The following is a 27,622-nucleotide window of genomic DNA, read 5'->3' on the forward strand; positions in this document are numbered from 1 at the left end:
AATTTTTTATGGTCATGGAGAACCTCTTCCATTGGAAAGCATAGTAGAGATTCACGTCTGCCTCTGCTACCCCAGTTAATAATTCCCAATATCAGGAACTTCCCTGTAGCAGACCTAAATCTAATATGTCACAGTTTGACCCCATTTCCTCAAATTTGTTCTTTCATAGGGGTAAAGATCAGTTGGTCAGTGTTCTTTATTTTAATGTTTCCATTGTTGAAGATTGTTACCCGCAACTTCCCTCTGCCCAGAGTTATTCATGCTGGTTCCTTTAACCTCTCTGTCAGCCTTTTTTCCTTTCAATTCAGTGGATCCTGATTTTGTACTTACTGGCAAAAACCACAAACGAACAAGAGGCCAGAAGACCCCGTCAGACTTCTGCCACACCGCCTGTGACCAGGAAGGCTCCCCGTCTAGTAGGGAAGATAAGACAGTCTGGCACCCCTTGGAGCCACGAGGGTCTAAAGGTCTGCCAAAGAGGAAGGGCGAGATGTCCATGGGCACAGGGCGGGTGGGGCGGAGGGAGCCGAGTGGAGAGCCGAGCAGGGGCTGCATGACCTGGTCCTGGAAAGGCAGAGATGACTCCGAGGGCAGACAGCAGGGGAAGGGGCAGCGGTGGGGACAAGCAGAGCAAACTGGAAAAACTGAACCCAGTCCTGACGTCTGGAGTCCAGGGCTGGCCGGAGACACCAGGAAAGGATAAGACCACCTTGAGGGGGGGGAGGGGGTGTGTGCTTTGGTTAGTCATGAAGGGCTGTGTGAACAAACGTCAGGAGCTGGGACGCTGCCCTGTGGAGAGTGTGGCCCCTGGACCCAGCATCTGCACTACCTGGGAACTTGATTAGAAATGCACATCCTCGGGGCGCCTGGGTGGCTCAGTCGATTGAGCATCTGACTTCGGCTCAGGTCATGATCTCACGGTCCGTGAGTTCGAGCCCCGCATCGGGCTCTGTGCTGATAGCTCAGAGCCTGGAGCCTGTTTCGGATTCTGTGTCTCCCTCTCTCTCTGACCCTCCCCCGTTCATGCTCTGTCTCTCTCTGTCTCAAAAATAAATACACATTAAAAAAAAAAAAAAAAAAAGAAATGCACATCCTCAGGCCCTACCCGGTGTCTACGGAGTCGGAAATTCTGGAGGTAGGGCCCAGCAATCCAGTTTAACAACTTCCCCAGGGCATTCCGATGGCAGCGTAAGGTTGAGAACCACTGTTAACAGACCAGGGGATGCAGTAAAAAGGTTTTGAGCTCGGCTCTAAATTCATAGTTTGTGACCGAGTACGTTAAAAACACCTGCCATTTGTTGAATCCCTCTTGTGAGCTGGGGATGGGATGCCTCTTGTGAGACAGGTGCTGGGTGCTTTACATAGATTATCTCTCTTGCTTTTTTTTTTTTAATGTTTATTTATTTATTTTTGAGAGAGTGAGAGAGAGCAGGGGAGGGACAGAGAGAGAAAGAGAGGATAGAATCCCAAATAGACTCCACGCTCAGCCAAGAGCCTGACACGGGGATCGAGCCTACGAACCGTGAGATCATGACCTGAGCCGAAATCAAGAGTGGACGCTTCACCGACTGAGCCACCCAGGCGCCCTTAGATTATCTCTAATCCTCAGTCCACTTTGGCCAGGACGGTGGGGAAAATGAGGCCCAGAGAGGCCCAAGTGGCACAGTTCATTAGTGTTGGTGCTGGAGCTCCTCCTAAGAGTCCTCTCCAAGGGCATGGCCTTACCCCCTCCGGGGAGCTGCTCGTACAGTCTGCATGGCAGGGTGGGGACCAGAGCAAGGCAGTTTAGGAGTGGGGGCGGGAGGTGGGGACAGAAGCAAGCTTTTTAGTGTATCAGAAATCCTGTAACCAGTCTGCAGTTGTGATCAAGGGTGCACGCTCATGTGGGCTTTCTCTTACTGTTATCATGCAAAAAGAAAAATGCTGTGACTTTAAGGCCAGTAAAGTTTAAACAGGCACCCGGAGCACATAGCACAGGGTCTGTGGGCCAGTGATCCCTGACTCAGGAGGAAAAGAAATGTGATGGATTGAATCACCTCTGTCATTTCCTGAGGCAAAGGCATCTCTGCCTCCTCCGTGCTCCCCCAGCAGAAATAAGCTGTGCGATAGCCCTGCTCCTGCTCCTGCTAGGACACCCCACGGTCCTGTGTGTGTCCTCCACCCCCCACCTCCCTGCCACCTGCTCGGCTCTATCCTGGTTGGGGTGGGGGTGGAGACAAGATGGGCTAAAGGTAGGTTAAATGTAGTTCTGTTATATTTTTTCAAAAATTTTTAATGTCTATTTATTTTTGAGAGAGACAGTGTGAGTGAGGGAGGGAGGGAGAGAGAGGGAGACACAGAATCGGAAGCAGGCTCCAGGCTCTGAGCTGTCAGCACACAGCCGGACGCGGGGCTTGAACTCCTGGACTGGACCGTGAGATCATGACCTGAGCCGAAGTCGGACGCTTAACCGACTGAACCACCCAGGCGCCCCAGTTCTGTTATATTTTTAAAGGCTCCGTATGTCTCAGTATTACTATGATTACAGTGAATTTGGGGACTCCTCTCTTGCCCCAAATTTGGATGTGTCTACCATGGCACAAGTCTAAATCCTTCCTATTCCCAACAATTGTTTTTCAATGCCTTACAACTCACTGCACTAAGTAGTGGGAGAAAAGTTCCAAAAAGAAAGAGGGTCAGAACGCACATAGCCTCTGGTCATTGTCAGGGCTTGAGATTTCCCCTGGAGTGAGAGAGGGAGCCTCCAGTGGGGTTTGGGTGGGCAATAACACATATTACTAATGCACAATAGCAAGAAACCTAGAAACAGACCCCAAGCCTGTGACAATGGAGCGTAAGACACAGGGGCAATTAAATTCAGTGGGAACACAACCGGAATCGGTCTTAAATGTTAACCCATTCATTTCTAATAGTTACAAGGTTTAGAAACGTCTTTAATGAAATCATAAAAAAATTGCCCCCTTCCAATGAGCTCAGGTTTTCTATGGCCCACTTGGGGTCCCTGTGATCAGGCCGTTAAGGTCATACTTATGGGTAAGACTACAAATGAGCAAACCATCAGAATGTACAACTGATCGGTTGTCGCCTGAACTGTGCAGAGCAGTCCTCGCGGGCCTGGGAATGCATAGGTGATGAGGTCCAGCTGCTCCGCCTGGGGAGCAAATCTCCAGTGACCTCACGGAGGGCTCTTCCGGGGTGAGAGGCACTCTGTTCCCGGGCGTTGGTGACGGGCAGGAGGCAGGAGCAGCTGTATGTGTGCGGGTTGGGCAGATCTGTGTTCTGTCCCTATTAGAAAAGAGAATTTGAGGGGCACCTGGGTGGTTCAGCTTGTTAAACGTCCGACTTCGGCTCAGGTCATGACCTCATGGTTCGTGGGTTCAAGCCCCACATTGGGCTCTGTGCTGACAGCTCAGAGCCCGGAGCCTGCTTTGGGTTCTGTGCGTCCCTTTTTCTCTGCCCCTCCCCTGCTCCCTCTCTCAAAAATAAATAAACATTAAAAACAAATTTAAAAAAAAAAGAAAAGAATTTGAGCCTGAGGTTTTGGGGTTTTGTTGGTTGTGTGTGTGTGTGTGTGTGTGTGTGTGTGAGAGAGAGAGAGAGAGAGAGAGTCAGTGGGAGGCGGGGCACGAGTGAGTACAGGGCAGAGAGAGAGAAAAGCTGGGCTCACCCAAAGTAGGGCTCTTGTTTTACGCAAGCCAGGACTGCCGCTCAGCCGATGTGGGACTCAAACTCATAAACCATGAGATCATAACCTAAGCTGAAGTCCGACGCTTAACGGACTGAGCCACCCAGGCGCCCTGGAGAAGAGATTTCTAATCTCATTTGCAACCCCCTCCCCCGCCCCTGTATCTCTAATTTTTGCCAAATTGGTGGAACCCTTCCAAGCCCAAGCTTGGGAGTTCAAATTTGATCCAGAACTAGTAGAAAACTGTATCTTCTGTAAAGGGAAGTTATGAGATCACAGTGGTCCTTCAGGTAAAGTATTCAATTTAACAGACTTTGAGCATTTGCTACACGCCTAGCGCTGGTCCAGCCTGCTCACCACTAACCGTCCAGGGGGCTCCTGCATAGACCTTGAGGATGCAGGACGTTAGGGAAAGTAAAGCCTCTCGCATAATACCTGGCACACACTAGGTGTTTTATAATGGCCAATTCTTCCTTCACTCCCATTCAGGATAAATGGCGTGTGTATCCAGCAATGGGAGAAGTGGTTCTCAACATCCATTATACAGACAGAAGGATCGTGCAGTGCTCGGGGAAGTGACAGTGTTCTGGCTCGGGGTCTGTAACGTAATCTCTGACCTCGCTACCCCAAGACCAGCGGCGATCACCTGGAAGCCTGTTAGAAATGCAGACTCTTGGGGCCTGCCCCAGACCTACTGAATCAGAAGCTGCGTTTTCATAAGACCTCCAGGTGATTCTGTGCACATTCGAGAAGCAGTGGACTTCACTCCGAGGGCCAGGGGCAGTTTCTCTGGCCATTGTGGGAGCTAGTGACCTTCTAAGCTTAATACATTCCCAGAGTGAAGGCAGGGCCCAGAAAGAGCCTTGGCCTCCAGCAGACCTGCAAATGCTCTTGGATTTGCAGGGCTCACTGCCTTTTAGTACAGGAAAGAAGAAAAAGTAGTTCTCATCTCATATGAATACAAGTTAAAAAAAAAAAAAGATTCAGGAAGGGCAAAAGGAAGGGAGGGAGGAAGGGAAGAGAGGAAAGAAAGAAGAAAGAGAAAAGGAAAGGAAAAGAAACAAAAAGAAAAGGAAAGAAGGAAGGAAAGAAAGACCTTAACTGGGAGAATAAAGGAGCATTCACTGGGGCCTGTTGGGTGATACCATAAGGAGTCGAAGCCATCGTAATTACTGTGTTTAGGAAACAAACCGTCCTGACACTTTCCTTTCAAGTAGCCCACAGCTGCAAACTTGTCTCCCTCTTTATCTGTCTGGGAGACAAAGACACTTGCAATTAAGGTTTTGAAATGCAAGGTTATTTCTTCATTTTCCCCAGGGCCACATGTTTTCTTTTCAAGGAGCAGAGATAATGAATGTATTGTGAGGAAAGTAAGAAAGAGGGTGGAGCAAAAATCAATGCACCTTTGATAGGCCCCTTCTGAGTAAGTGCGGCCTCCTGGTTTTCCTTAAGGAGCACACCTGGAGCCAAGGTGGTCAGGGGAAGGTGCTGCGGGGTCCACACAAAGCAACTGCCAAGATCGCCCATCAGGTCAGTTCAAGGCTTGCTAAGTCAAAATGGCGTCAAGAGAGAAGTTACTTTTATTTATTTATTTTTGAGAGAGAGAGAGAGAGAGAGAGAGAGAGAGAGAGAATCCCAAGCAGACTCCTCGCTGTCAGCGCAGAGCCTGCTTCGGGGCTCAAACTCAGGACCCTTGAAGTCATGACCTGAACCGAAATCAAGAGTTGGACGCTTAGCTGACTGTGCCACCCAGGCGCCCAAGTCTATGTTTTTAAGGTGTTTTTTAATCAAACCTGACCTCAGTCAGATTTTTTTTCTGTGCGTAATATCTATTCCTAAAAAATCTTACGGCAAAATGTTTAAGATTGTAAATTTGATGTTATTTTATCACAAAAATAAAAAAAAATTTTTTTTTAACTCTCAGGGCAGATGATGGGGCATCTGGGTGGCTCAGCCGGTTGAGCGTTCGACTCTTGGTTTCCGCTCAGGTCATGATCTCACAGTTCGTGGGTTCGAGCCCCACTTCGGGCTCTGCACTGACAGCTCCGAGTCTGGAGCCTGCTTGGGATTCTCTCTCTCTGCCCCTCCCCTGCTTGCTTGCTCTCAAAATAAATAAACTTAAAAAAATAAAAAATATCTAAACAGGGGCGCCTGGTGGCCCAGTTGGTTAAGTGTCCGACTTAAGCTTGGGTCATGATCTCATTGTTTATGGGTTCGAGCCCCACGTCGGGCTCTGTGCTGACCACTCAGAGCCTGGAGTCTGCTTCCGATTTTGTGTCTCCCTCTCTCTCTTTCTCTCTCTCTACCCCTCCCCGGCTCGCTTGCTTTCTCTCAAATATAAACATTAAAAAAATTTTTTTTAATAAGTAAAATAGAACTATGGCAGATGTTGTAAGGCTGCCTACTAATGAAAATAGCATGAAGTGCTTATTATTTAACCTTTGATGGTGTTAAGTCAACGTCCCAGGTGAGCCTAAAGTCAGCACCACACAGTCTGGGTGCTGCAGGGATGTACTAACTCACGATCCGGATGATTCTGGAATCAGTTGTGTGACTTCCTGTGCTATCCTCCCTCACTGCATTAGTCATATGGACCTTCCTGCTCTTCCTGATCAAGCCTTGCACACTCTCGGGCTTTTGCAAATGCTCCCTGCTCCTTACGTCCACCTGGGAATACTCCTCCTCCTGATACTTGCTGTGAACTTGGTTTGTTCCTTCACTTTATCCAGGTCTCCACTGAATGTCGTCTTACCAGAGGGTCCCCTTCTGAGCCCGTTATAGCTTACCCTGTTTTATTTCTTCCGTCACACCCATTACAACCAGATTTCACTTTATGTTTATTTATTGTCTTGTGTGGACTATAAGCAAGGACGCACTCTTTCTCCCCAGGACCTCCCTGCTCCCTCTTCTCTCTCCCTCCACCTGTCCAAGCACCTGCCTTCTTGTCACCCTGCTCTGTCTCTGCCCCTCACCTCTCCCTGCATGGCTTTGTGCTCCTCCCTCTGTGATTGCTTCCCAGTCCAAGAGCTGGGCCCACGTTCTCGCTCTTTCCCTGCCAGTGAGGGCCATATCCAGGAGCTTAATGGGACTTGGCTTTTTCCAATACATGCACCAGTTCCTGAACCGCTGTGTGGGTCTCTGTTACAGTCGTCTTTCCTCTCTGTCTGTGCCTGTATCCAGTGCTAGATGCTTTGAGAGGCCAGGGATGGGCTAATTTCTTTAGTCTGGCACCAAGCCAACCCCTTGCCCAAGTACGTGAGGGCTCAGTACAGACAGCTTTGAAAGTGTGATGATAGAGCTTTTAAAGAGATAGATGCTGCCTGTCATTAAACCCTAGACTGGAGCAGAATGTGTCTGCTGGTCATGAGCTTGATGAATGACAGGCAAAGGAGGGAGTGGCCTTGGTTTTTATTTGCACAGTGAGTAAATGAATCACAACCCCCTTTATGGAAGGTAGTCTGCACGTGGGGAGGGGGTTGATTTCATATTTGTGATTTTCCGTGAGCCGGTAGGAGTTGACCAGCTGTGATGAATGCCCTTCGAGTTGGCATTTTCCCTCCTCTTTGTCACTGGAAGCATATTCATTAAATGCATTTTAGAATGCCCCAGACCCTTCAGCAGCAGGTCAGTTAGCAGAGTATTTGTGACCATCGTGACTTCCTTCACAATCTCTGAAACAAACTAGACACATTTTTTCCTGTTAATCAGAGACTACTTGAGCCTTGTTTATAGCAGGTGTTTTTTCTCTTTTAAAAATGTTTTAAAGTTTATTTGTGGAGGAATAGGTTCTACTTACATAAGTGGGTTCGAAAAAAGCTTAGGGTGGAAAGCCGCCACCGTGGGGCAATAGCACCCAAGGTGAGCTAGCGAGGTAGTGTAATGGGATCACGAGTAACTCGTTTTATCACCTGCAGAAAATTACTTAACATCTGACGCCAATCTGTTGCACTTTGATCACAAACTCCACTTGCCCCCAGACCCTTTGCTTCTTACACGCACAAATTAATGATTCTTGTCTGATTGTTTTCTCCACGTTCACGTGTGTAAGATCTTGTTTTCTTCACGTTCACCACGTGGGTAATGTCTTGTGAGCTCGATAAATACGGAGACGAAAGCGTTGTCTGGGGTTCTGGTCTCCTCCTGGACATTAGTCTTTTGTATTCAATTCTGCGTCCACTCTCTTGCTGGACAGAACCCAAACTCGTAGTCTGTGACATTTATTTATTTATTTATTTTGAGAAAGAGTATATGCAAGCGGGGGAGGGGCAGAGAGAGAAGGGGAGAGAGAAATCATTTATTGAGGGCGGAGGGAGAGAATTGATTGATTGATTGATTGCAGAGAGAGAAGGAAAGAGAGAATCCCAAGCAGGTTCTGTGCTAAGAGCGCAGAACCTGCTGCGGGGCTCAAACCCAGAACCTAGACGTAGTGACCTGAGCCGAGATCAAAAGTCAGATGCTTAGCCGACTGAGCCACCCAGGCACCGTAACAGATCTTTTTTTCTTCAAGAGCTGTGTGTAAGATATACATCTGTGAAATGAATTATATTTTATTTTTTTTTAAGCTTGTTTATTTTGAGAGCAAGATCAGGGAGGGGCAGGGGCAGAGAGAGAATCCCAGGCAGTTTCTGTGCTGTCAGTGCAGAACCCAACGTAGGGCTCAAAGCCACGAACCATGAGATCACGACCGGAGCCGAAACCAAGAGTCGGACGCTTAACCAACTGAGCCACCCAGGTGCCCCAGTGGGTTATATTTTAAACATTCAGGGTGTTTTCTGTTTAAACCCTCTGATTCTCTGAATCTACTTGCATTATGACTTGGGCCATATACCTGGCTGATTTAACGGTGTCTCCAAGTCCTTGGTGTGTGCCATAGCTCGGGGTCTCCCCAGCGAGGGGAGTATGCTAGGTGACCTCTTGGGTGCGTGGGGGGGTCTCCAAAAGCCGCCCCTTTGTTCTCTGTGTGCTTTTACAACATGCGATCTTTATAGGTGCCTGTGTCCTGTTCTGAAGTATGAAATGTGAAGCTTTGGTTTGAACAAAAGAAAAAGGAGTCTATTACTCTGCACACCTGTAGGCTTGAATTTCTATCAAGTTTATTTACAATGAAAACGTCTAGAAGGGCATTTGGTCAGAACTCAGTTATGTCCTAGTTAACAACAGTCACTGGCAGATACGATCTAGCAGCCGCTTTATCAGCAGACGCCCTGAGTAAACTGTCTCTGCCCTCACCCAAGAGTGGCTTATGTCACGGACTGAACCCCCAGACAGAAAACCACTGAAATGACTGACCGTTTGTCACGATTTCAATCCCATGAGAAAAGCACTTCTTTATGTGAAATCACACATGCTTTAAAAAAAATAAAGCTCTTTGATGAAAAACACTCCTCCCCCCACCCTGCCCCCAATCCCCAGAGCTAGGTTGGCCCCTAGCTGGCCAGAGCTAGGTTACAAGTGAACAGGGAAGGTGCGCTCAGGGAAACTGTCAGGACCCCAGAACTATACTGCAGGTCCCCACTCTTTCTTTGCCATCCTTTTTCCCCTTTCCAGTGACGGTGTTTCCTTTACCCCCTCGGAGAATGATCTGATGTAAGTAATGTACGCTCACTAATCCTCAGGTGTGCGCGTGAGCATTTGCCCCCCACCATTGACCTCTGGCCAGGGGTCCACCACTGTGCTGAGTGAAAAATGCAGTTCCCTCACTTTATTCCCCCACAGCTTGCTAGAGAGGTCTTATGGCTTCAAAGTGAGGAAGCAGAGTCTCAGTTTTTAGGAGTATTGCTGCTTGCCAGGACTACCTGATTTACGTGAATGGTCACATCTGATCCTCACTGCAGGGGGAGGAGTGCAATTATTAGCCCCATTTTACAGGTGAGAAGACTGAGGCCTTAGAATTGCCCTCTCCCTTGTCCTCCAGTTGTAGACACGGAGACGTCAGGCATTCGTCTATCCCAGCCAAACTGGAAGCTGAATTTGGAGGACTGGGGAGAAAAATCCTGCCCTGAAGTCCACTGCCCTAACCACTGTGCCGCCTGGCCAGGCCCTTCCTCCTGTTTCACCTCTTTCCAAGTTCTCCTGGCCCCTCCCTGTGTCCTGCTAAATTCCTGCATGCTGGCATGTCAGGCTTTGAGTTGGTCGTTCATTTTTCTTTTTTACTGTAGGGACCAATCTTATCAGACTTCTGAGCTACCAATGAGTCCTGTGACATTTCCACTTCTAGTTATGAACTTGCAACCAAGAAGCGTGAGGGCAGGATGCTTTCTTTTTATCACTAGACATGACTCAAGACTAAAGTAGAGACCGGCATCTGGAAGCTCCTGGAGGAGAGGAGCTAAGAAAGGAGCAAAGCTGAAAAGGTCCCCCAGAACATCTCGATTTGAAGGGGTTTTGACACACTAACTGGGGTGTCCGTGAGGGGAGACACTTGAGATCTCTCCGGCAGCCAACCCAGAAAAAAAGACCCTCAGCAGAATTTGCTGGGTCGCCCTGATCCCTGATCCGTTGAGCCTCATCTTTTGTTTGTTGTTCATTTGTTTCTCGAAACAAAGGCTTCAGAGACAGTTTCTTAGAGTGAGACAGTCCTAGTTCTGGGGGACACAGGTGACTAGTAATCTCTTTGTATTCTATTCTGAGTAGGAGCAATTTCAACAGTGACTTTCTTTTAGGATATTGTTTCTCAAGGACAGCAGGACTATTAAGTGAGGTGTAATTTTCACATTTCATAGTTTCTCTCTTAACACAAACCATGTCTTTCAATTCGACTGTAACAGTCAGAAATTTGATACTATCTTGACTTAAGTTATAACCAAATTTCTCAAATATAGTCACGGATGATATTTTATAAAATAAAATCTATGGAAAATCCCTCGTTTGTTTTTCTGGGTTGGGTTCTTTTCCTCTTGATTTGGCAGAAGGGGCCAAGCTTCTTTCTGCTTTGTTATATGTCAGTATGAATTTTCAGCAGAGCCAGCAAGTAATTTTAGTATCCATAATGACTTTCACTACAATTGGGTTGCTTAACAGCACAAAAAATAAATATTTAAGTCACCCTTCCCTACGGGATCTAAATATAGACCCACCGGTCTCTGTAGCTCCACTGGCAAAGATGTTATCTTTCCTCGGCTTAGGGTTTTTCAGAATTAGATCCAACGTGGCTTTGCATTGGAAGATAAATCCATGCAGCTTTATAAAGAGAAACTTGATGTCCAATTTATTATCTTCCTTGTGCCTCACAAAGCCTTGCTCCGGCTGTGGACACGCTTATTCCGGGCGAGTTCGTCATCTGTTAAAATAAACAGCCTGTGTGCCCTGAGAAAAAAAATATACACACGACACAAAACATACAAGAGAGTAAAGCAACAGAAGGCCAGTAAGTTAAATGTATCGTCTCGCCATTTTAACTCCTCTTTCTAGGGCTTTCCAAGGAATCTATGTGGGGGGGGGGGGGGGGGGTTGGCAAAGCATATTTGCTATAAACAGACTCCAGCGTTCCTTATCAATCTGGGGAAAGTCTTTAGAAAACAAAGGCTAGTTGATATAAACCTGTGGGTCAAACATCATTTTTGTAGTTTATTAAGAGCTATAGTAGAGGGGCGCCTGGCTGGCCCAGCGGGTTAAGCGTCCGACTTCGGCTCAGCTCATGGTGTCGCGGTTCCTGGTGCTTCGGCTCCTGTGTCTGCTTCTCTCTGCTCCTCCCCTGCTCACGCTCTGTCTCTCAAAAATAAATAAACATTTAAAAATATATATTTTAAAAAAGAACTGTAGTAGAACCCTGTCGACACATGGCTTTTTTTTTTTTTTTTTTTTAAATAAGACTTGTAAGTACCATCGTATTCCCCAAAACACAAATGCTGCTGACAGGCCTGACCCCAGGCTGGCCTCCAGGGCACCTGTTCTGTGGATGAGTGTCCCCAGTGGATCACAGGTGAGTTCTCCCTTCACACCTGCAAGGGGGGTGCAGCAGGGGATGGGCGGTGCTGGCACCTGCCGAGAGAAGTGACAGGGAGACTTCCCCCAAAGCCTGTGGTTACTTTTGAGTTTTGAATCCTGTCACTGTATTCTTTATTTAATAACTGGAAAGTCAAAAAGTGGTGCTGCTTTGTTCCATGAAAACAACTGTGGCTCAAAAGCTCTATTGTTTCAGCAGCAAACAAGCCAATCATAAAGGAGTTCTGGAACAAAAAGATCTAGATAACTAACAGGTCGTGCGTGTCTCGATGCAGTTGCCAACGGCCTTTTGCGGTTGCATCTTGAGCAAAGAAAGGAGACTGCAGGGTTAGCACATCACCCCTTCTGCTAACTTCCCCTACGCCCCAAGTGAGTGTGCTTTTGTAACATTTGAGCGGGAATGGCTTTTTGTCAAATTCCTGCCTTACTAGGATCGCTACCGATAATAAGAGCCACCTCACAACCACCGAGAGCTTGGCCTTGGAGGATGGAGGTAGGCCCAAATTCTGAGCAGCTGGAAGGGAAGGCCTGAGGACCAGCAGGGGCTCCAGGAGCCTGGGCGCTCACCCCAGCCTGGGTGCTGGTGAGACGGTAGACCTGAGAGCGATGATCTGTAGGAAGGGGGTGCCTGGGTGGCTCTGTTGGTTGGGCATCTGATCTTGATTTCAGCTCAGGTCATGATCTCCTGGTTTGTGGGATCGAGCCCCGTGTCAGCACAGAGCCTGCGTGGGGATTCTCTCTCTCTCTCTCTCTCTCTCTCTCTCCCTCCCTCCCTCCCTCTCAAAAATAGATTAAAAAAAAAAAAAACACACCTACAATCCTTAGGCAAAAGGAGGGATCGGACTAAGAGAGACTGGGGGCCATCCATGCATTCACACCAAAAAATGGCTTTCAAAGGATGTACTTGGCAAGACATGCAGGCAGGAGGAGACCGGCATAAGAGAGCTCCGGGCATAAAGGAGAGGGGGCGCAGGCTAACTGGAGACCAAGCTAGGCAGGCAGGACTCAGGGACTTGGAAGCTGGGGGCACAAGCAGGTGGAGCGAGCCTGGCCTGCAGCATCGTGAGACAGGTCCCCAGGGGACCAGCAGAAGCAAGACAGGCCGGTGGATTTCCTAATAGTTACCAACCCAGGTACTGCAGCCGGGAGAACAGCCCTGGAGCCCGTCCTGGGAGTGGAGCACGGGATCCGAGCGAGGCCAACACACGGCCGGCTCCGCATGCTGTGTGTGAGGTCAGGGAGCCGCTCAGGCCTGTAGCAAGAGGGTTCGTCCTACAGCTGCATCTCTGCAAGTGGAGGCAAAGAAGGTTGGCAGAGAGAGCCAGGATGGAGGAGCAAAAAGGACAAAGGCATGGCTTGCCTTCTCCTGAGTGTGCAGGCACCCTAAAGAAAATTTTCCAGATTCTTTTTATTTACCTGCAAGCCATATTTCCTTACGTGTACGTATAGGTAGCCTTTTAGGTTGTATATATATTCCATTTTGAAGGTTTGAAGGCATCCTGCAGAGCATATAACGTGCCTAAAGAACCAAATAGCATTGTAAGCTGTGCCTCGAATTAGATTAATGCCCTAATTGTCTGCCTCACCGTGGCAAATCTTCCAGTAGCAAAATTGTTGCCGCTGCTGCTTAAAAGATCTGTAATGCTATAGCTCTGTCAAGTAGATATGTCGGTTTGGGGGTGATGAAAATGTTCTAGAATTATATGGCCATGGTGGTTGCACTGCTTTGTGAGTATACTAAAACCCACTGAACTGTACCCTCTCAAGGGGTGAGTTTTATGTGAGTTATATATTGATTTTTAAAAAAGAAGACAACGTTCGGGTGTAAAGTCACAGTCAGCTTAGGAGAGAGAAATGAATTCGAAGGAATTGTCTGTTGAGGAGCTGGGACATCTGGTCACCTCTGGAATCAGTGACTTGGCCCTTTTTGCCAGAAGGTGTGAAATCCCTGGGCTCAAAAATGGATGGGCGGAGTGAGTCACAGCCACACCCCTGGATGGGCAAACGAATTGTCCACATGTTCACATCAGCTGGTGCTCAACAGGAACCAGGCTTTGGAACCCAGGACACAGCCTGACAGTGTGCTAAGCAGCTGCTTCAGGGGTAGACCTTTTACCAAATTCCCCTAAAAAGAACCTCTCTGTGGGTAACATAAAGCCTATGCTTATCTTCCAGAGACTGCTGCAGCTTTCATCTGGGTCAGAAGCAATTGATAACCTTTACTGTCTGAAATGAGGCCTGACCACATGTTTCTCTTGTTTGCCTTTGTCATCAGTAAGGCAGGAGTGTTCGCATATCATCAGGCTCAGATGAGTCCTAGTTGGGAGAATTTGCATTGACCACACTCAGCTTTGCCGGTTCTCTCCTGTTCGTCTTCCACGTGCATCTGTTGCCTTGCCAGTCGCAGACCAGGGCTGCCTCCGGGGGAACGGATTCCTATTACAACAAAAAGAGAGAACGGAATGGAGGGATGGTTTCTGTTATGTCACCCTTCCTGGTTTCCACTGGGCTCGGGGCTCGGCCCTTAAGCCCTATCCCGCACCAGCTCGCGGGGAGCATCCAGCTTGCCGGGTCCCAAGTCCCCGGGAAGGGTTGTCTGGGCTTAGTCCAGATACAGCCTCCCTGGCACACGTGACCCCAGGAACACATTCAGCATTCTCACCGACCTCAAAGTAGCCCTCCCTGCCCCCTCCCTCCCGGAAGCCCTGTGCCTGGCCCGCGGGAGGCCGGAGAGGGCCACATTGGCTGCGTCCCCCCCACCCCCACTCAGCTAGCCTCGGGTTTTCTGGCTGTGGTGTTTTCTTCATAAAACTTCCTTCCATAACTGAGGTATTTTGAGAATGCTGGGCTTCTTCTAAGCTGTTATTTCCACACCTTCCAACCAGGCTCTTTAATATGCAGATGAAGCCCTCTGCCGGGGGCGGGGGGGGGGGGGGCTCAGTCATTGCTGTCCCCCACCACTCTGCTGATGGCCTCCCTCGCCACCCTGACCCCATGCGCCATTTTAGGCCTCGGAACCGTTCTAAGTTCTCTCCCTTCCTCCCTCTCCCTACCTCCCCCTGCCAGTTCCTTTTCTCTCATCTGGCCCATCTCTACGCATCTTGTAAGACTGAGCTCACTTATCAGGGTCCTTAGGACACCCTCCCTGGCCTTCTCAGGCTGAGGCAGCATCTGCCTCTGCGGGGGACGCACGCCGGTGTGTATAAGCCCCTTGAGGGCAGGGTTTGTAACTTCGGATCCCTGAGCCCCAGCAGGCGTGCAGCCTTTGGTGACTTTTGAGCCAAATCCAGCTGTTGTGCCACACCGTTCGGTTTCTGACCTGCCTGCCTGTCGACAGGACTGTGGTGGTGTTTCTTGCACACTGAGAAAGCTGATGCAGAAGGAGCTTTCCTGTGGCAAAGTGATAAGAATCTCTGAGTGATTGCAGGGGACTTGGCTTTTTGTTTTGTTTTACGTAGATGGGCAGATCTGGAAATTGTATCTAGAATTGTACAGAAATGAAACAGAGGCTCAAAAAGCCTAAGCGGCCAGTTGCGGGGGGTGGGGGGGGGTGGGGGGGATCCTCTCAGCCAGCAGGCCGCAGGACCCAGAGCTCCAACCCTGCAGTGTTCTTGTAACACGTTGTTGTCCCACTTTAAAAAATTCTCCGTGTGTTTCGATTCTAAGAGGTAAGCAGTATTAAACATCTTTTTTTTTTAATTTTTTTTACATTTTCTTTATTTTTGAGAGAGAGAGACGGAGACAGAGAAGAGCACACGTGGGGGAGGGGCAGAGAGAGGGAGACACAGAATCCGAAGCAGCCTCCAGGCTCCGAGCTGTCAGCACAGAGCCCGACGCAGGGCTCGAACCCACGAACTGTGAGATCATGACCTGAGCCGAAGTCAGTTGCTTAACCAACTGAGCCACCCAGGTGCCCCTAAACATCTTTTAAAGCTCAGAGAATGTCTGGGCTGCCTGGGTGGCTCAGTCGGTTAGGCATCCGACTCTTGATTTTCGCTCAGGCCATGATCTCATGGTTCATGAGAACCATGGCTCTATGGTTCTCATGGCTCTATGCTGATGGTATGGAGCCTGCTTGGGATTCTCTCTCTCTTCCTCTCTCTCTGCCCCACATGCGCGTGCTCTCTCTCTCTCTCTCAAAATAAATAAGCTTAAAAAAACTCAGAGAAAGTCTGTAAGACCAAATTTGACATCCCTTGTGGACAATATGTATATTAAGGGGCCTCCTTATGTTCTACAGTTTTATGACCAAAGTTGCTGAGCATGTATCTGTCCACCATGTGACCGTAATCCATCATATTACCATGAGCAGAACTGGAATATTTTTAAATGCTTAAATGGGTTTTAACGCCAGTACCGACTGGTTTCATACATTTGTAGTGGGGAATATAGGGAAGTGGCATTGCAGGGAGGCGGTATCACAAAGAGCAGTTTCAGGACTGTTGATGGTGTTTTCCTAGGCTTGTCAGAAATGGAATTTGGTGATTCCCTTTTTGCTGTATCCAGAAAGGACTTGTGCAAAATCTCTACCTGGTGTCAATTTCCTTTGCAGGTGACTTTTCAGATCACCCCTCCATGTACCCATGAGAGGCATTATGAGCGTTTTGGACGATGCTGTCATAAATGTGAACCAGGTTTGTGTGTCTGAGTCACCTTTCCTTGCCCCTCAAAAGCGGGTGGAGCTCTCATTTATTTCTTAATCCAAGGAATAACTTCTATCCTGCCGGGGATTAAAAAAAAAAAAAAAACGAAATTGGATTGACTTTTTATGGCAGTGGCAGGTAGCACTGTGTGTCACCCTGAAGACAAAAACCTTTCTCTCAGTAGATAAAATCATTTAAAAATCAAAAGCAATTGCAGAAACTGGTACTTAATTTATGCTGGAACACAGTTTTCTAAAACGCTATTTCTTGAGAAACCATGGTTTTGAAAACCATATTTTAGCACTTTGCAATTCAAACTTACAACATACAAAATGTAACTCTTCTTTGAAAGTATTTTACAGAAAATTTGGTGGGGGGGAATACCATACTGGAATTGTTGCTGCTGAAAATTGCCTACACCCTATTAAACCTTCTCCCCACGCACCTGCTGAGGGGCAGAAGGCGGACCGGTTACCTCTCCCCCATAGTTGGTCTGCCAGATTGTGGCCAAGTGTTTCTACAGCCTCAGTAAAGCCCCAAGTCCGTGGGGTCCTCACTCATTCATTGTTCTAGAAACTGCGGTTACATTACAAGAGGATCCTTTAGATATTCAAGATGTAAATATTTTTCAGATGTGCAGAGCAAGAGCTGGTGATTTTCGTGAGCATGCATGCATGTGTGTGCGTGTATGTGCATGTGTGCGTGTGCATGCGTGTGTGTGTGTGTGTGTGTGTAGTACTCTTTAGTCAAACTGAGTTACCTGTGAGCCCCCAGTATATGTAGAACAAAAGAAGTTAAGTCTCCAGATTGACAGCAGAGGGGATTTTGGAGATGGGAGGGCAGGGGTAAGGTGAAATTCTTGTTTAGCCCCCAGGGAACCCCTCAAGTTCTACAGTTACCTGTTAGAAAACCATCCTCCTTTTCCCTGGTCAGCAGAGATGTAGGGTGGAAAGGATGATGTTTTACTTAGATGAGCTAAAAGGCCGCTCACCTTGAGCACAGCAAACCTAGGAGAGGCTGTTTTAGCCAGCTGGGATGCCTGAGAGCCCATCACTGATATGTGGCCTCATCCCTTGTATCCTACTGTGTTAGGGGACTTCCTGGGATCACAGTCCTTTAAATGGTCCAATAGATTGGTGTATTTTTGTTGTTATTTTTCTTGGGGGGGTATTTTCAATTGGTGCATTTTTTTCTCTCCTAAATTAAGGAAAGTACATGTCTTCTAAATGCACTACTACCTCGGAGAGTGTATGCCTGCCGTGTGGCCCGGACGAGTACTTAGACACCTGGAATGAAGAAGATAAATGCTTACTGCATAAAGTCTGCGACTCAGGTAAGTCAGGCATATCAGCAAGTGTGAATAAGTGATATTTTTGATACGGTGGTGCTATCTCTTTTGGGGGGCATAGGGAGAAGCTTTGACCTTGGACCCCGAGAAGCAAGTGCTTCAGATCCCGAAGCATTGTGTGAACATTCTTCATTTAGAACATTTTTTTTTTAAGAGAGAGGGAGAGAACCCCCAGCAGGCTCCACGCTCCGCACGGAGCCCAACGCGGGGCTCAATCCCACAAACCGTAGGATCGTGACCTGAGTTAAAATGAAGAGTTGGACACTTAACCAACTGAGCCACCCAGGCATCCCTTCATGTCAAACTTTTGTTCGAATATAATTGAGACCAGGAGAGGTTGGGTGACTTTTCTAAGGTGAACAAATGAGAAGCAGGACTCAAAGCCAGATCTGACTCTCAAGTCTTCCTGAACCGTAAGTGTCTTACTATACAGTTTGATCTCCCTATCAGACTGCTAATTTTTTTTATTTTGACTCAAAAAAAAATTTTAATTATAGTTTAATTGTAGGAATCAGGATCAAAATATGTCCCTTTAGTCTTGACCTAGAGGTTCCTTTGCCTTTTTTTTTCTTTCCCATTTAGTTTCTCTGTTGCAGAAACCATCTTTGTAATCCTGTGAAGTTTCCACAGTCTGATTTCTGCTGGTTGCGTTCCCTTTGTGTCATTTAACAGATTTTCCTGTCTCTTCTATTTCCTGCAAAGCGATTGTTAGGTCTAGAAGGCTCATGAAAAGCTGGGTATGTTTGTTTGTTTGTTTGTTTGTTTGTTTTGCAAAACTGCTTCATAGTTGGCATGATGCAGGGATCATATAGTAGCTAGCTGCTTACCTCTCTCCTTGTGATATGAGCGGCAGTCGACCATCATGGCCTCGATCCATTTTCATTAGGAGCTGTAGAAAGGTGACCTTCTATCACACCTTCTTCATTATAGTTGGGGAAGCTTCCCTCCTCAACTAATTGTTACCCTGAATTACAGTATATACAGGAAAGGCAGAATGAATGCTTGTAACTTTATTTACCACTTTTCAAAACAATGCCTAGATCACCAAGCTTCTCCAAAGGATTTGTATGAATATTACGAACGCAGCCATTTAGACATATTTGAGGTATTTTAATCTATTGCAGTTACTAGTTGTATGGGTGCTCAGATTATCTTACCTCCTCCAGCTGGCCCCTCAGTCTTTGCTATGACCCCAGGTGACTTTAAGAGCTCCCCTTGCCTCCAGGCTCATCTTGGACATTTCCTGCTTCGAACCTCAAACCAGCCATTTCTTTAAGAATTCCTGACTGCATCCAGAGGAACATCTTATTTAGCGACCGCACTCTGGGTGCCAGTGAGGCTCACTGTTACCAGACTGATCCTTGTTTATAGGTTCTTTTCAGTGGACAGAATTAGGAGAGAAGTATTTTTTTTAAACGTCATAATTTTCTAATGTGTTAGAGACAGCTGGCAGATTTTGGCCGCAAAAGGTAACATGGAAACTCCACCGAGCAGAAGCATCTGATCAAGTCTTTTTTTCTTTCCCACTGCTTAGTAATGACCTTGACTCACTGCTGTCTCTTGGAAATAAAGATTCATTCTGTCTCCTGCCAAAGTCAATTAAAGCCCCCAACCTGGTACGTTAAGATACTTAAAAATAACGTCAAAATTTTTCATCACCACACCGGCTTACATGCACTCACATTTGAGTGGGTCGTGGAATTAGAATTTTCCAAGGAAGTGACCCTTGTCCATGTATGTTGCGGCATTAGGCACATGTTTATGCAGATTGGCCTTGGTGCTATACAACTGACCTGGGCCCCGGGGAGCAGAGCGGACACAGGAGGGAGGCAGGAAGATTTCTCAGCAGGAAGATTTCTCAGGTTCTCCATGCTCGGGTCTAAAAAGAATGGGAATAGGAAACATCCCCTCCCTGAGGGCTGGAACTTGGGCTTCTCTAACAGAATAGCACAGACTGAGTGGCTCAAACAACAGACCTTTATTTCTCCCAGTTCTGGAGGCTGGAAGTGGGAGACGGGGGTGCCAGCATGGTTGGGTTCTTGGTGAGTGCCCTCTTCAGGATTTCAAGATTTTCTTGCCGTGTCTCCATATGGTGGAGAACAGAGGAAGGAAGCTGTCTGCTTTTGTACAGAGGCACTAATCCACTCATGTGTCTCCAACCTCATGGCCTAACCACCTCCCGAAGGCTGCACTTCTTAGTACCATCACCCTGGGGGTTAGGATTACAACATGAATTCTGAGAGGACCCACAATCTGTCCAAAACAAACTTCTATAAGTACTCAGTATAAGTAAGGCTATTTGGACAGGCCAGGTGAGATGGGGTCCTATAGGGTACTAAAGTCTGTTTCAAATAATATTGTATTATATCGTGTGTGTGTGTGTGTGTGTGTGTGTGTGTGTGTGCAGGTTGATTCCTGTTATTCACAGAATAACATCAATGTTCTATAAAGTCATCACAAAAAATGAACTAGCAAATACTGAACCACTGCTCCTAGGGGAAATACAGGGTTAGGTTCCTGGGAGCCTCTGGTCACAACATCTTTGTTAACTGATCCATGTATAACCTTGTTTTATGTGTGTTTCTGTTTAAAGACACCTTAATAAATATTCTGATTCATTAACATTGAACTTACAACCAACAGTGCTGAAATTCATGCCTGGACAAAGTTTATCTTAGCATATATCTTCTCCATGAGACACATCACAGCCTTCTTGAGGGGCCTGGAAATACCAAATGGCACTTCTGCACAATGACTGTGGGCCATTTTAAGCAATGGCATCACTAACAAAAAGCACAGAAATGCCAAAAATGGGACACTAAACAGACCACAAAAAGGACACTTGATTCCAGTAGGCACAAGAAGGCAGAGTGGGACTTTGCTTGACCTCAGCTGACAGCATGCATGCCTGGCCAGTGGCTTGAAATTTCCACTGTTCTGCATGTGTCCAAGAATGACTGCAAAAGTGCCAGGAGTCCTGAGGTGGGGTTACAATGAAATTTTAGCGAGTGGGTGAAATGGCAAATATGAATCACCAAATGGAGATGGCCTTGTATAAGCATGACTTCTCTTCCACAAAAAGGGGAAAGGGCAGCTTTGGGTTAAGAAGAGGAGCACTTTGCAATGTGTTGTGAGAAAAGAGACAAGTACCAAACAGATTGCCCTGAGTATTTGGGGAGATTAACTTCCAAGTATGTCATCAGGCTCAACTTCTGTAATGCATTCTCTGATTACGCATCACACTTCTCTGATTACACTGTGACCCCTGTTTTCACAGCTCTGAATAATCTTGTGGTCCTGCAGGATGCCATGATGAATCCCCGGTGTCCAGATCCCAGTTCTCTTAGGTTCAATCTAGCATTAGTGTTAAGACTATTGATCACATTTGAATTCACTAAACATTAAGCAGCTGTGAAATCTATTTTGCATTAGCCCAAATAGACAATAATCATAATTCCCCGCTTCTTAGTCCTCTCACTACTATGAAAATTGCCTTTAAAAAAAAAATTACAAGACTCGGAGTGCCTGGGTGGCTCAATCAGTTAAGCAAGCATCGGACTTTGGGTCCTGTCATGGTCTCAGAGAGGGAAGCCTGCTTGGGATCCTGTCTCCCTCTCTCTCTGCCCTTCCCCCACTCATGCCCTCTCTCTCTCTCCCTGTCTCAAAAATAAATGAACATTAAAAAAAAAAAAAACTCACAAGACTTAATTATTGAGAGAGAGAGAGAGAGAGAGAGAGAGAACCCTGCTGGGCTGTTTTAGTGGAAGCACTGGAAGGGGGAGCTTGGTAGTTCCCGAAAACCCAGGCCCCAGTGATGCATTTGCGGGGAGCCAGGCAGGTGCCACGTCCCCGTGTTGCAGGGTTGCCCTAAGGTGGAAGGTGAGCAGCTGTGTCTCTGTCTCCCGCAGGCAAGGCCCTCGTGGCCGTGGAGCCCGGCAACCGGACGGCCCCGCGGCGCTGCGCCTGCACGGCCGGCTACCACTGGAGCGCGGACTGTGACTGCTGTCGCCGCAACGCCGAGTGCGCCCCGGGCTTTGGCGCGCAGCACCCGGGTAGGGGTTTGGTTCGTGCGTCAGGCGGGCTCTCCCGCGGGGGCCGGAGCAGGCTCTGAGAGGCGTCTCTGCATCATTCCCGCTCCGGGGAAGCAGGTGGCACGGGAGTAGCTTGAGGGCCCCCTTGAGCAGGGCCAGGTTAACCTCGTCCAGGGAAATGTGGGCGCGGGGCGCCCCACCGAAGGCTCCATCCGGGACACCTTGGGATCCCCGCTTAGGCGGGCAGGGGTAGCGCAGACCCTTTTTAAAAATCCGGTGCAACCCCGCTTAGGCGGGCAGGGGTCCTCAGACCCTTTTTAAAAATCTGGTGCAACCCCTTAGAAGGCTTTTGAAAAACCATGTGCCCCTGGCATATTTTTAGGTTGGCAGCTAACATTTTTTTTATTGCCAATGTAAAGAGTTGCTAAGGAATTAGTTTCCAAGGAATTATAACAGCAGTAACACTTTTAAAAATGGAATTCAGTGGCATCTAAACAGCATAGCAATTTGATAGCATCATCATCCTTTTAAAAATGCACTAATGGTCCTTCACTCTTGGAAGTTTTATACAGTTCTTTTCCCTCCTTTGATTTGTATCCATTTCACTTTCCCCATAGAATTTTATCCTAATGTATTTTTATGCTTGGAGGGCTTTTACGAATCACCTTTTCATAGAGTTTCACATCGCAAATGTACACAGATTAGAGATTGTAATTTTTAACAATTTCCCGTGACTCAAGGTTCTAAGAGTTAAAAACACTTCCGGACTAAATTTTATTACAGTTATTACCCGATTGTCAAAAATATATTTTGATATAATTGTAAAAAATTTATGAACTTAATGAGTGGAGTTTTTCTTATTCATATATTCATGGTTGGCTATTATTTATTGCTAAAATGCAACAGAATTCAACATTCGTTCTATTTCCACCAAGTGCTGAGAAACTTGGTCCCATAAATCACTAAATGGCTAAAGAAACCTTCTGTTAGGCAAGTATCTGTTCTTTCAACACTTTCTTGGTTATATGTCCAGGCCTCAGAATGGTGTGACATGAAAAGATGTCTGAGGTTTTTGAATGTTTATTTATTTTTAAGAGAGAGTGTGTGTGCACGCAAGCAGGGTAGGGGCAGAGAGAGAGGGAGACAGAAGATCTGAAGCAGGCTCGGTGCTGACAGCACTGAGCCCCTTGTAGGGCTTGAACTCACCAACAGCAAGATCATGACCTGAGCCAAAGTCAGACGCTCAACTGACTGAGCCACCAGGGTGCCCCTCAAAGGTATTTTTAATGCTATCTCAGTTAAGAACTCAGTTGTGTTTTCAATTTTGTTGAAAGTAAAGAAATAGATATCTCCTTTAAAAAAATTTTTTTTAATGTCTATTTATTTTAGAGAGAGAGGGAGGGAGGGAGGGGCAGAGAGAGAGAGAGAGAGAGACGCAGAATCCGAAGCAGGCCCCAGGCTCTGAGCTGTCAGCACAGAGCCTGACCCAGAGCTCAAACTCACAAACTGTGAGATCATGACCTGAGCTGAAGGCCCACGCTTAACCGACTGAGCCACCCCGGTGCCCCAGAAATAGATATCTTCTTGACAGAAAAGTATTTCTTAGAGTTATTTACTGCCCTGACTTCTGGAAAGCACCCCAAAGCAGTTTTTTCAAGATGTAACAAATGATTCTTCATATCTGTTGATCTTTCATTTAGAGGCAACTTGTTTTAACCCAGAAGACTTGGACAGGATTAGAAGAATTAAGATGCTATTCATTTCAATTTTTATGGAAGAAAATGTCCATCAGTCACACTGGTCCAGTCCGCCCTTTTTACCAAATGTATCAACTGAACCAGATTTTCTCTTGGTAAAAGTCTGACTTGATTTTTTTTTTTTAGTTATTAAAATAAATCTGGGGAACCTGGGTGGCTCAGTAGGTTAAGCATCTGACTTCGGCTTAGGTCAGGATCTCACAGTTTGTGAGTTCGAGCCCCGCGTCAAGTTCTGTGCTGACAGCTTGGAGCCTGGAGCCTACTTTGGATTCTGTGTCTCCTTCTCTCTCTGTCCCTTCCCCACTTGTGCTCTGTCTCTCTCTGTCCTTCAAGAACAAATAAATGTAAAAAAAAAATTTTTTTAATCTCTTTAAACAAATTGAAAAAAAAAAATCTCCCTGTGACAGCCAACTCCCTTTTGAATTTGATTCTAAGACAAGGCCCAGAGCCTTCCCACAAGTTTGCCACCTGCATGAGAAAAGGTGCCTTTTCTTTGATGGATGTTGTCTCCACCGTATTCCTTTGGAAATGGGCGTTCTCTGAAAATAGGTGGAGGATGGAGGGGGTGAAGTGGGTGAATGAAAATCTCCCTCGTGCCCTACCTTGCAGTGTATTTGAATTCTGAACAACTCACCCTGGTCCCAGATACCCCATTCTGTTGTCACACTCACATTTTGCCCTCGACAGACAAGAAAAGGCAGACACTGTATGGAGGTGCTCTGAATGCAGGAGTTTTGCCATTACCGATATTTCGATTTGTTATGTTGTTTTGTTTTGGCGTCTCAGAGGTTTAGCACCAGAGCAGGATTTGGAGCGGGCAAGCAGCCTGCCTTCTTTTGTAAAGTGGGGAAAGTGTGATTGTGTCCAGGGAAAGAGGAAAGGAGAACCTATAGGATGCCTCTGGCAGGTCAGTTGTCTCAAATAGTAGATGTGAGAGTCCAGTGCTTGGATTTAATGCCTTTAAAGCCATGTGTGACTTGTGGCTCCTTAGGAAGTCTCTTTGTTTCTAAGGGTTACTCTTCTAGAGTGTGTTAATATTTTTCAAAGCTGTCTGAATTAATGTGAGCAACTAGATGTTAACTGGGCTTCTGTTAATATCGTTTCAAAGTGAATCAAACTACTAGATTGGGGATTATTAGATTAATTATTAATAATTACTTTTTTTTTTTTTAATTTCAGTCAAAGTTAGTTAACATATAGTGTAATAATGGTTGCAGGAGTGGAGCCCAGTGATTCATCTCTTACATTTCTCACCTAGTGCTCATTCCAATAAGTGCCCTCGTTAATGGCCATCACCCATCCTCCCCCCCCCCCCCCACCACCCCATCAGCCCTCAGTTTGTTCTCTGGATTTAAGAGTCTCTTATGTTTGCCTCCCTCTCTGTTTTTATCTTATTTTTCCTTCCCTTCTCCTATGTTCATCTGTTGTGTTTCTTAAATTCCACATTTGAGTGAAATCATATGATACTTGTCTTTCCCTGACTGACTTATTTCACTTAGCATAATACACTCTAGTTCCAACAACGCTGTTGCAAATGGCAGGATTTCATTCTTTTTTGATTGCCCAATGATATTCCACTGTATATATAAACCACATCTTCTTTATTCATTCATCAGTCGATGGACATTCAGGCTCTTTCTTAGTGTGGCTATTGTTGACAGTGTTGCTATGAACATTGGGATGCATGTGCCCCTTCAAATCAGCATTTTTGTATCCTTTGGGGTACCCTACTTATTGAGGCAATTACAGAAATCAAGAATCTACTTCCCATTTGACTTTGGACAAAGAAAGTGCAATTTATTATTTTAATGCTTTATTTATGAAAATAAATCACAGGAGTGCTTTCAAGCGTAAATTAACTGCTTTAAGAGTAAATTGTGATTTTGGCACTGATTGCCTGATTATGATATCACATAGCAGCCAATGTTCATTGATTGGTTGATCGGGGGAGGGGAGGGGAGCGGGGAGAGGAGCAGAGAGAGAGGGAGAAAGAATCCCAAGTAGGCTCCAGGCTGAGCGTGGCTCCAACCTATGACTCTGAGATCATGATCTGAGCCAAAATCAAAAGTCGATGCTTAACCAACTGAGCCACCCAGGCGCTCCACCAATGTTCTTCTTTATTGGAATTACCAAAGGGGCATCACGTGTCGGTTACAGTAAGGATAATAGACCTAGGAAATTGGAGATATTTCCTATTTTGATAACATAGTTGATGAGGAATGTTAGAGATCTGAAGAAGGCTTCCTAACTACAACCAATTTCTGCTTGCACTGCCATGGATTAAGGCAGGGGTCCAAACTCCATCCCACCACTGTGTTTGTGTAAATAGAGTTTTATTGGAACACAGCCATATCGTTGTTGTTGTGGTTTTTTTTTTTAACATATTGTCTATGGTATTTTCATGCTTCAAGTAATTACAGAGATCAGAAGGCCTGCAAAGCCTAATATATTTACTGTATGGCCCTTTTTAGAAAACATTTGCTACCAACTCTTGCTTTAAGAGAAGGAGATCCGTAGGGTTTTTGGGGGAAGGGTTGCTTTTGTTTCTGTTTTTCTTAGAGAAAACTTTGTTACAAACATTCTAGTGTCCGGACTGGTAAGATTTAGCTGGTCAGGAGTCATGACAGGAAGTTTGCCTTAAAAGCTGTGAAAAGGCTGCCATCCTTTGTAGACAAAAGCTGCTATGAACCCAAAAGGCTGAAAGGGGAGATCGGACAGGTGCCTGGTTAAAACAAGGCAGACAGCAGGCTCCCCACGTGACCAGGACAGCGGCTCTGAACAGCAAAGCATGAGTCCCTAACTCAGACGCTGATGTCAGTAACCTGACAGTGAGCCAGTTACCTTTCTAAGGGTGGTTCTGGGACGCTGGGCCCTCTACAGCCAAGATGAACCAAAGCAATCGGCCGTAGGCGGTGACAATGGGAGTGGGGAGGCTGGAGGCACTGGCGGGGCTCCTGATCTCGGGTCCTCGGGGCCTTCAGCCTGGCCGATCTCTAAGTGTGCCTGTTTGTTTTGTTTGTTCTTTTGTCCATTTTGTTGACAGTGCAGCTCAACAAGGACACAGTGTGTGAGCCCTGCCTTGTGGGCTCCTTCTCAGATGCCTTCTCTTCCACAGAAAAATGCAAACCTTGGACCAAGTAAGTGACAACAGAGGAGCCAAGAGAGTTTGTTGATTTTATTTTATTTAAAAAAAATTTTTTTTTTAACATTTATTCATTTTTGAGAGAGAGAGCACGAGTGGGGAAGGGGCAGAGAGAGAAGGAGACACAATCCGAAGCAGGCCCCAGGCTCCGAGCTGTCGGCACAGAGCCCGACACAGGGCTCGAACTCACGGACTGTGAGATCACGACCTGAGCCGAAGTGTGAGGCTTAGCCAACTGAGCCACCCAGGTGCCCTGAGTTTGATTTTAAACTCCACCTGCACTGTCTTCAACTTGATGTGTGACAGGAGCTCTGTACTACTGTTTAGATTCAGTTGGATCGAATCTTTGACTTCCAGTTGCAGCTTCTTTTTTCGTTTTTCTAACCTTATTTACTTGAGAATGACTTATGATGTTTATTATCATTCCCTCGCCGTTCCCACGCTTCCCAGCTTCCCCACACCACCGGTGTATTTGCCCAGAGGTGTGTGTGTGTGTGTGTGTGTGTGTGTGTGTGTGTGCGTGTGCGCGCGCGCGCGCATATGGAAGCCTCCTGTTCATGTAAATGTTTGCATACTCTACACATCTTGGGCTTCTTCACATAATATATGCTAACGGGAGCTCATTCCATGTTTGTTGACTTAGATCTTTGTGGCTTTTGGTCGCTAGTGTTTCACCATAGAGCTATACCATCATTTTATTTAATAATTTCCCTTTTGATAGTCATGTAAGTAGTTTCCAGTCTGTCACAGTAATAAATAATTCTCAGTGCATCATCTCGTATATATATACTGTTTCGCACTTAATGTGTGCGTGTGTGTGTGTGTGTGTGTGTGTGCAGTGAAATTATATGCATACATAGTGGAATCCCTGGGTCCTTCCATTGTGTGCTTTTTATTGAATACTAATATAAATACATGTATTGAATCCTAAAAAATTCCCAATATAGTAATTCTCATTAGATATTTATTTTCTAATCCACTTACTCACGTTTTGTGTTGAAAAAGATTTTTTGTGTTTTCAGCTTCAAAAGAGCATTCAGCAAAAGTTTATCACTCAGCCAAGGCCACTGAA

General features: G+C 46.4%; 1 protein-coding gene across 5 annotated transcripts in view; it reads left to right on the plus strand.

The window, feature by feature from the left end:
- Positions 1-27,622, plus strand: part of TNFRSF11A (TNF receptor superfamily member 11a) — a 56,430-nt gene that overhangs the window by 6,814 nt on the left and 21,994 nt on the right. The window contains exons 1-5 of one of the 5 annotated variants that reach the window (XM_053205806.1): positions 11,137-11,998; positions 16,182-16,263; positions 17,480-17,605; positions 21,529-21,672; positions 26,457-26,545. In XM_053205806.1, coding sequence (XP_053061781.1) covers positions 17,564-17,605; positions 21,529-21,672; positions 26,457-26,545 — 275 coding nt within the window. In that variant the 5' untranslated portion in view covers positions 11,137-11,998; positions 16,182-16,263; positions 17,480-17,563. Of the gene's footprint in view, positions 1-11,136; positions 11,999-15,967; positions 16,264-17,479; positions 17,606-21,528; positions 21,673-26,451; positions 26,546-27,622 lie in introns of those variants that run through there. The other 4 variants (XM_053205804.1, XM_053205803.1, XM_053205807.1 and 1 more) reach the window with 4 other exon arrangements.

The sequence above is a fragment of the Acinonyx jubatus genome, chromosome D3 (genome assembly GCF_027475565.1).
Source record: "Acinonyx jubatus isolate Ajub_Pintada_27869175 chromosome D3, VMU_Ajub_asm_v1.0, whole genome shotgun sequence".
In the NCBI taxonomy this organism is placed as follows: Eukaryota; Metazoa; Chordata; class Mammalia; order Carnivora; family Felidae; genus Acinonyx; species Acinonyx jubatus.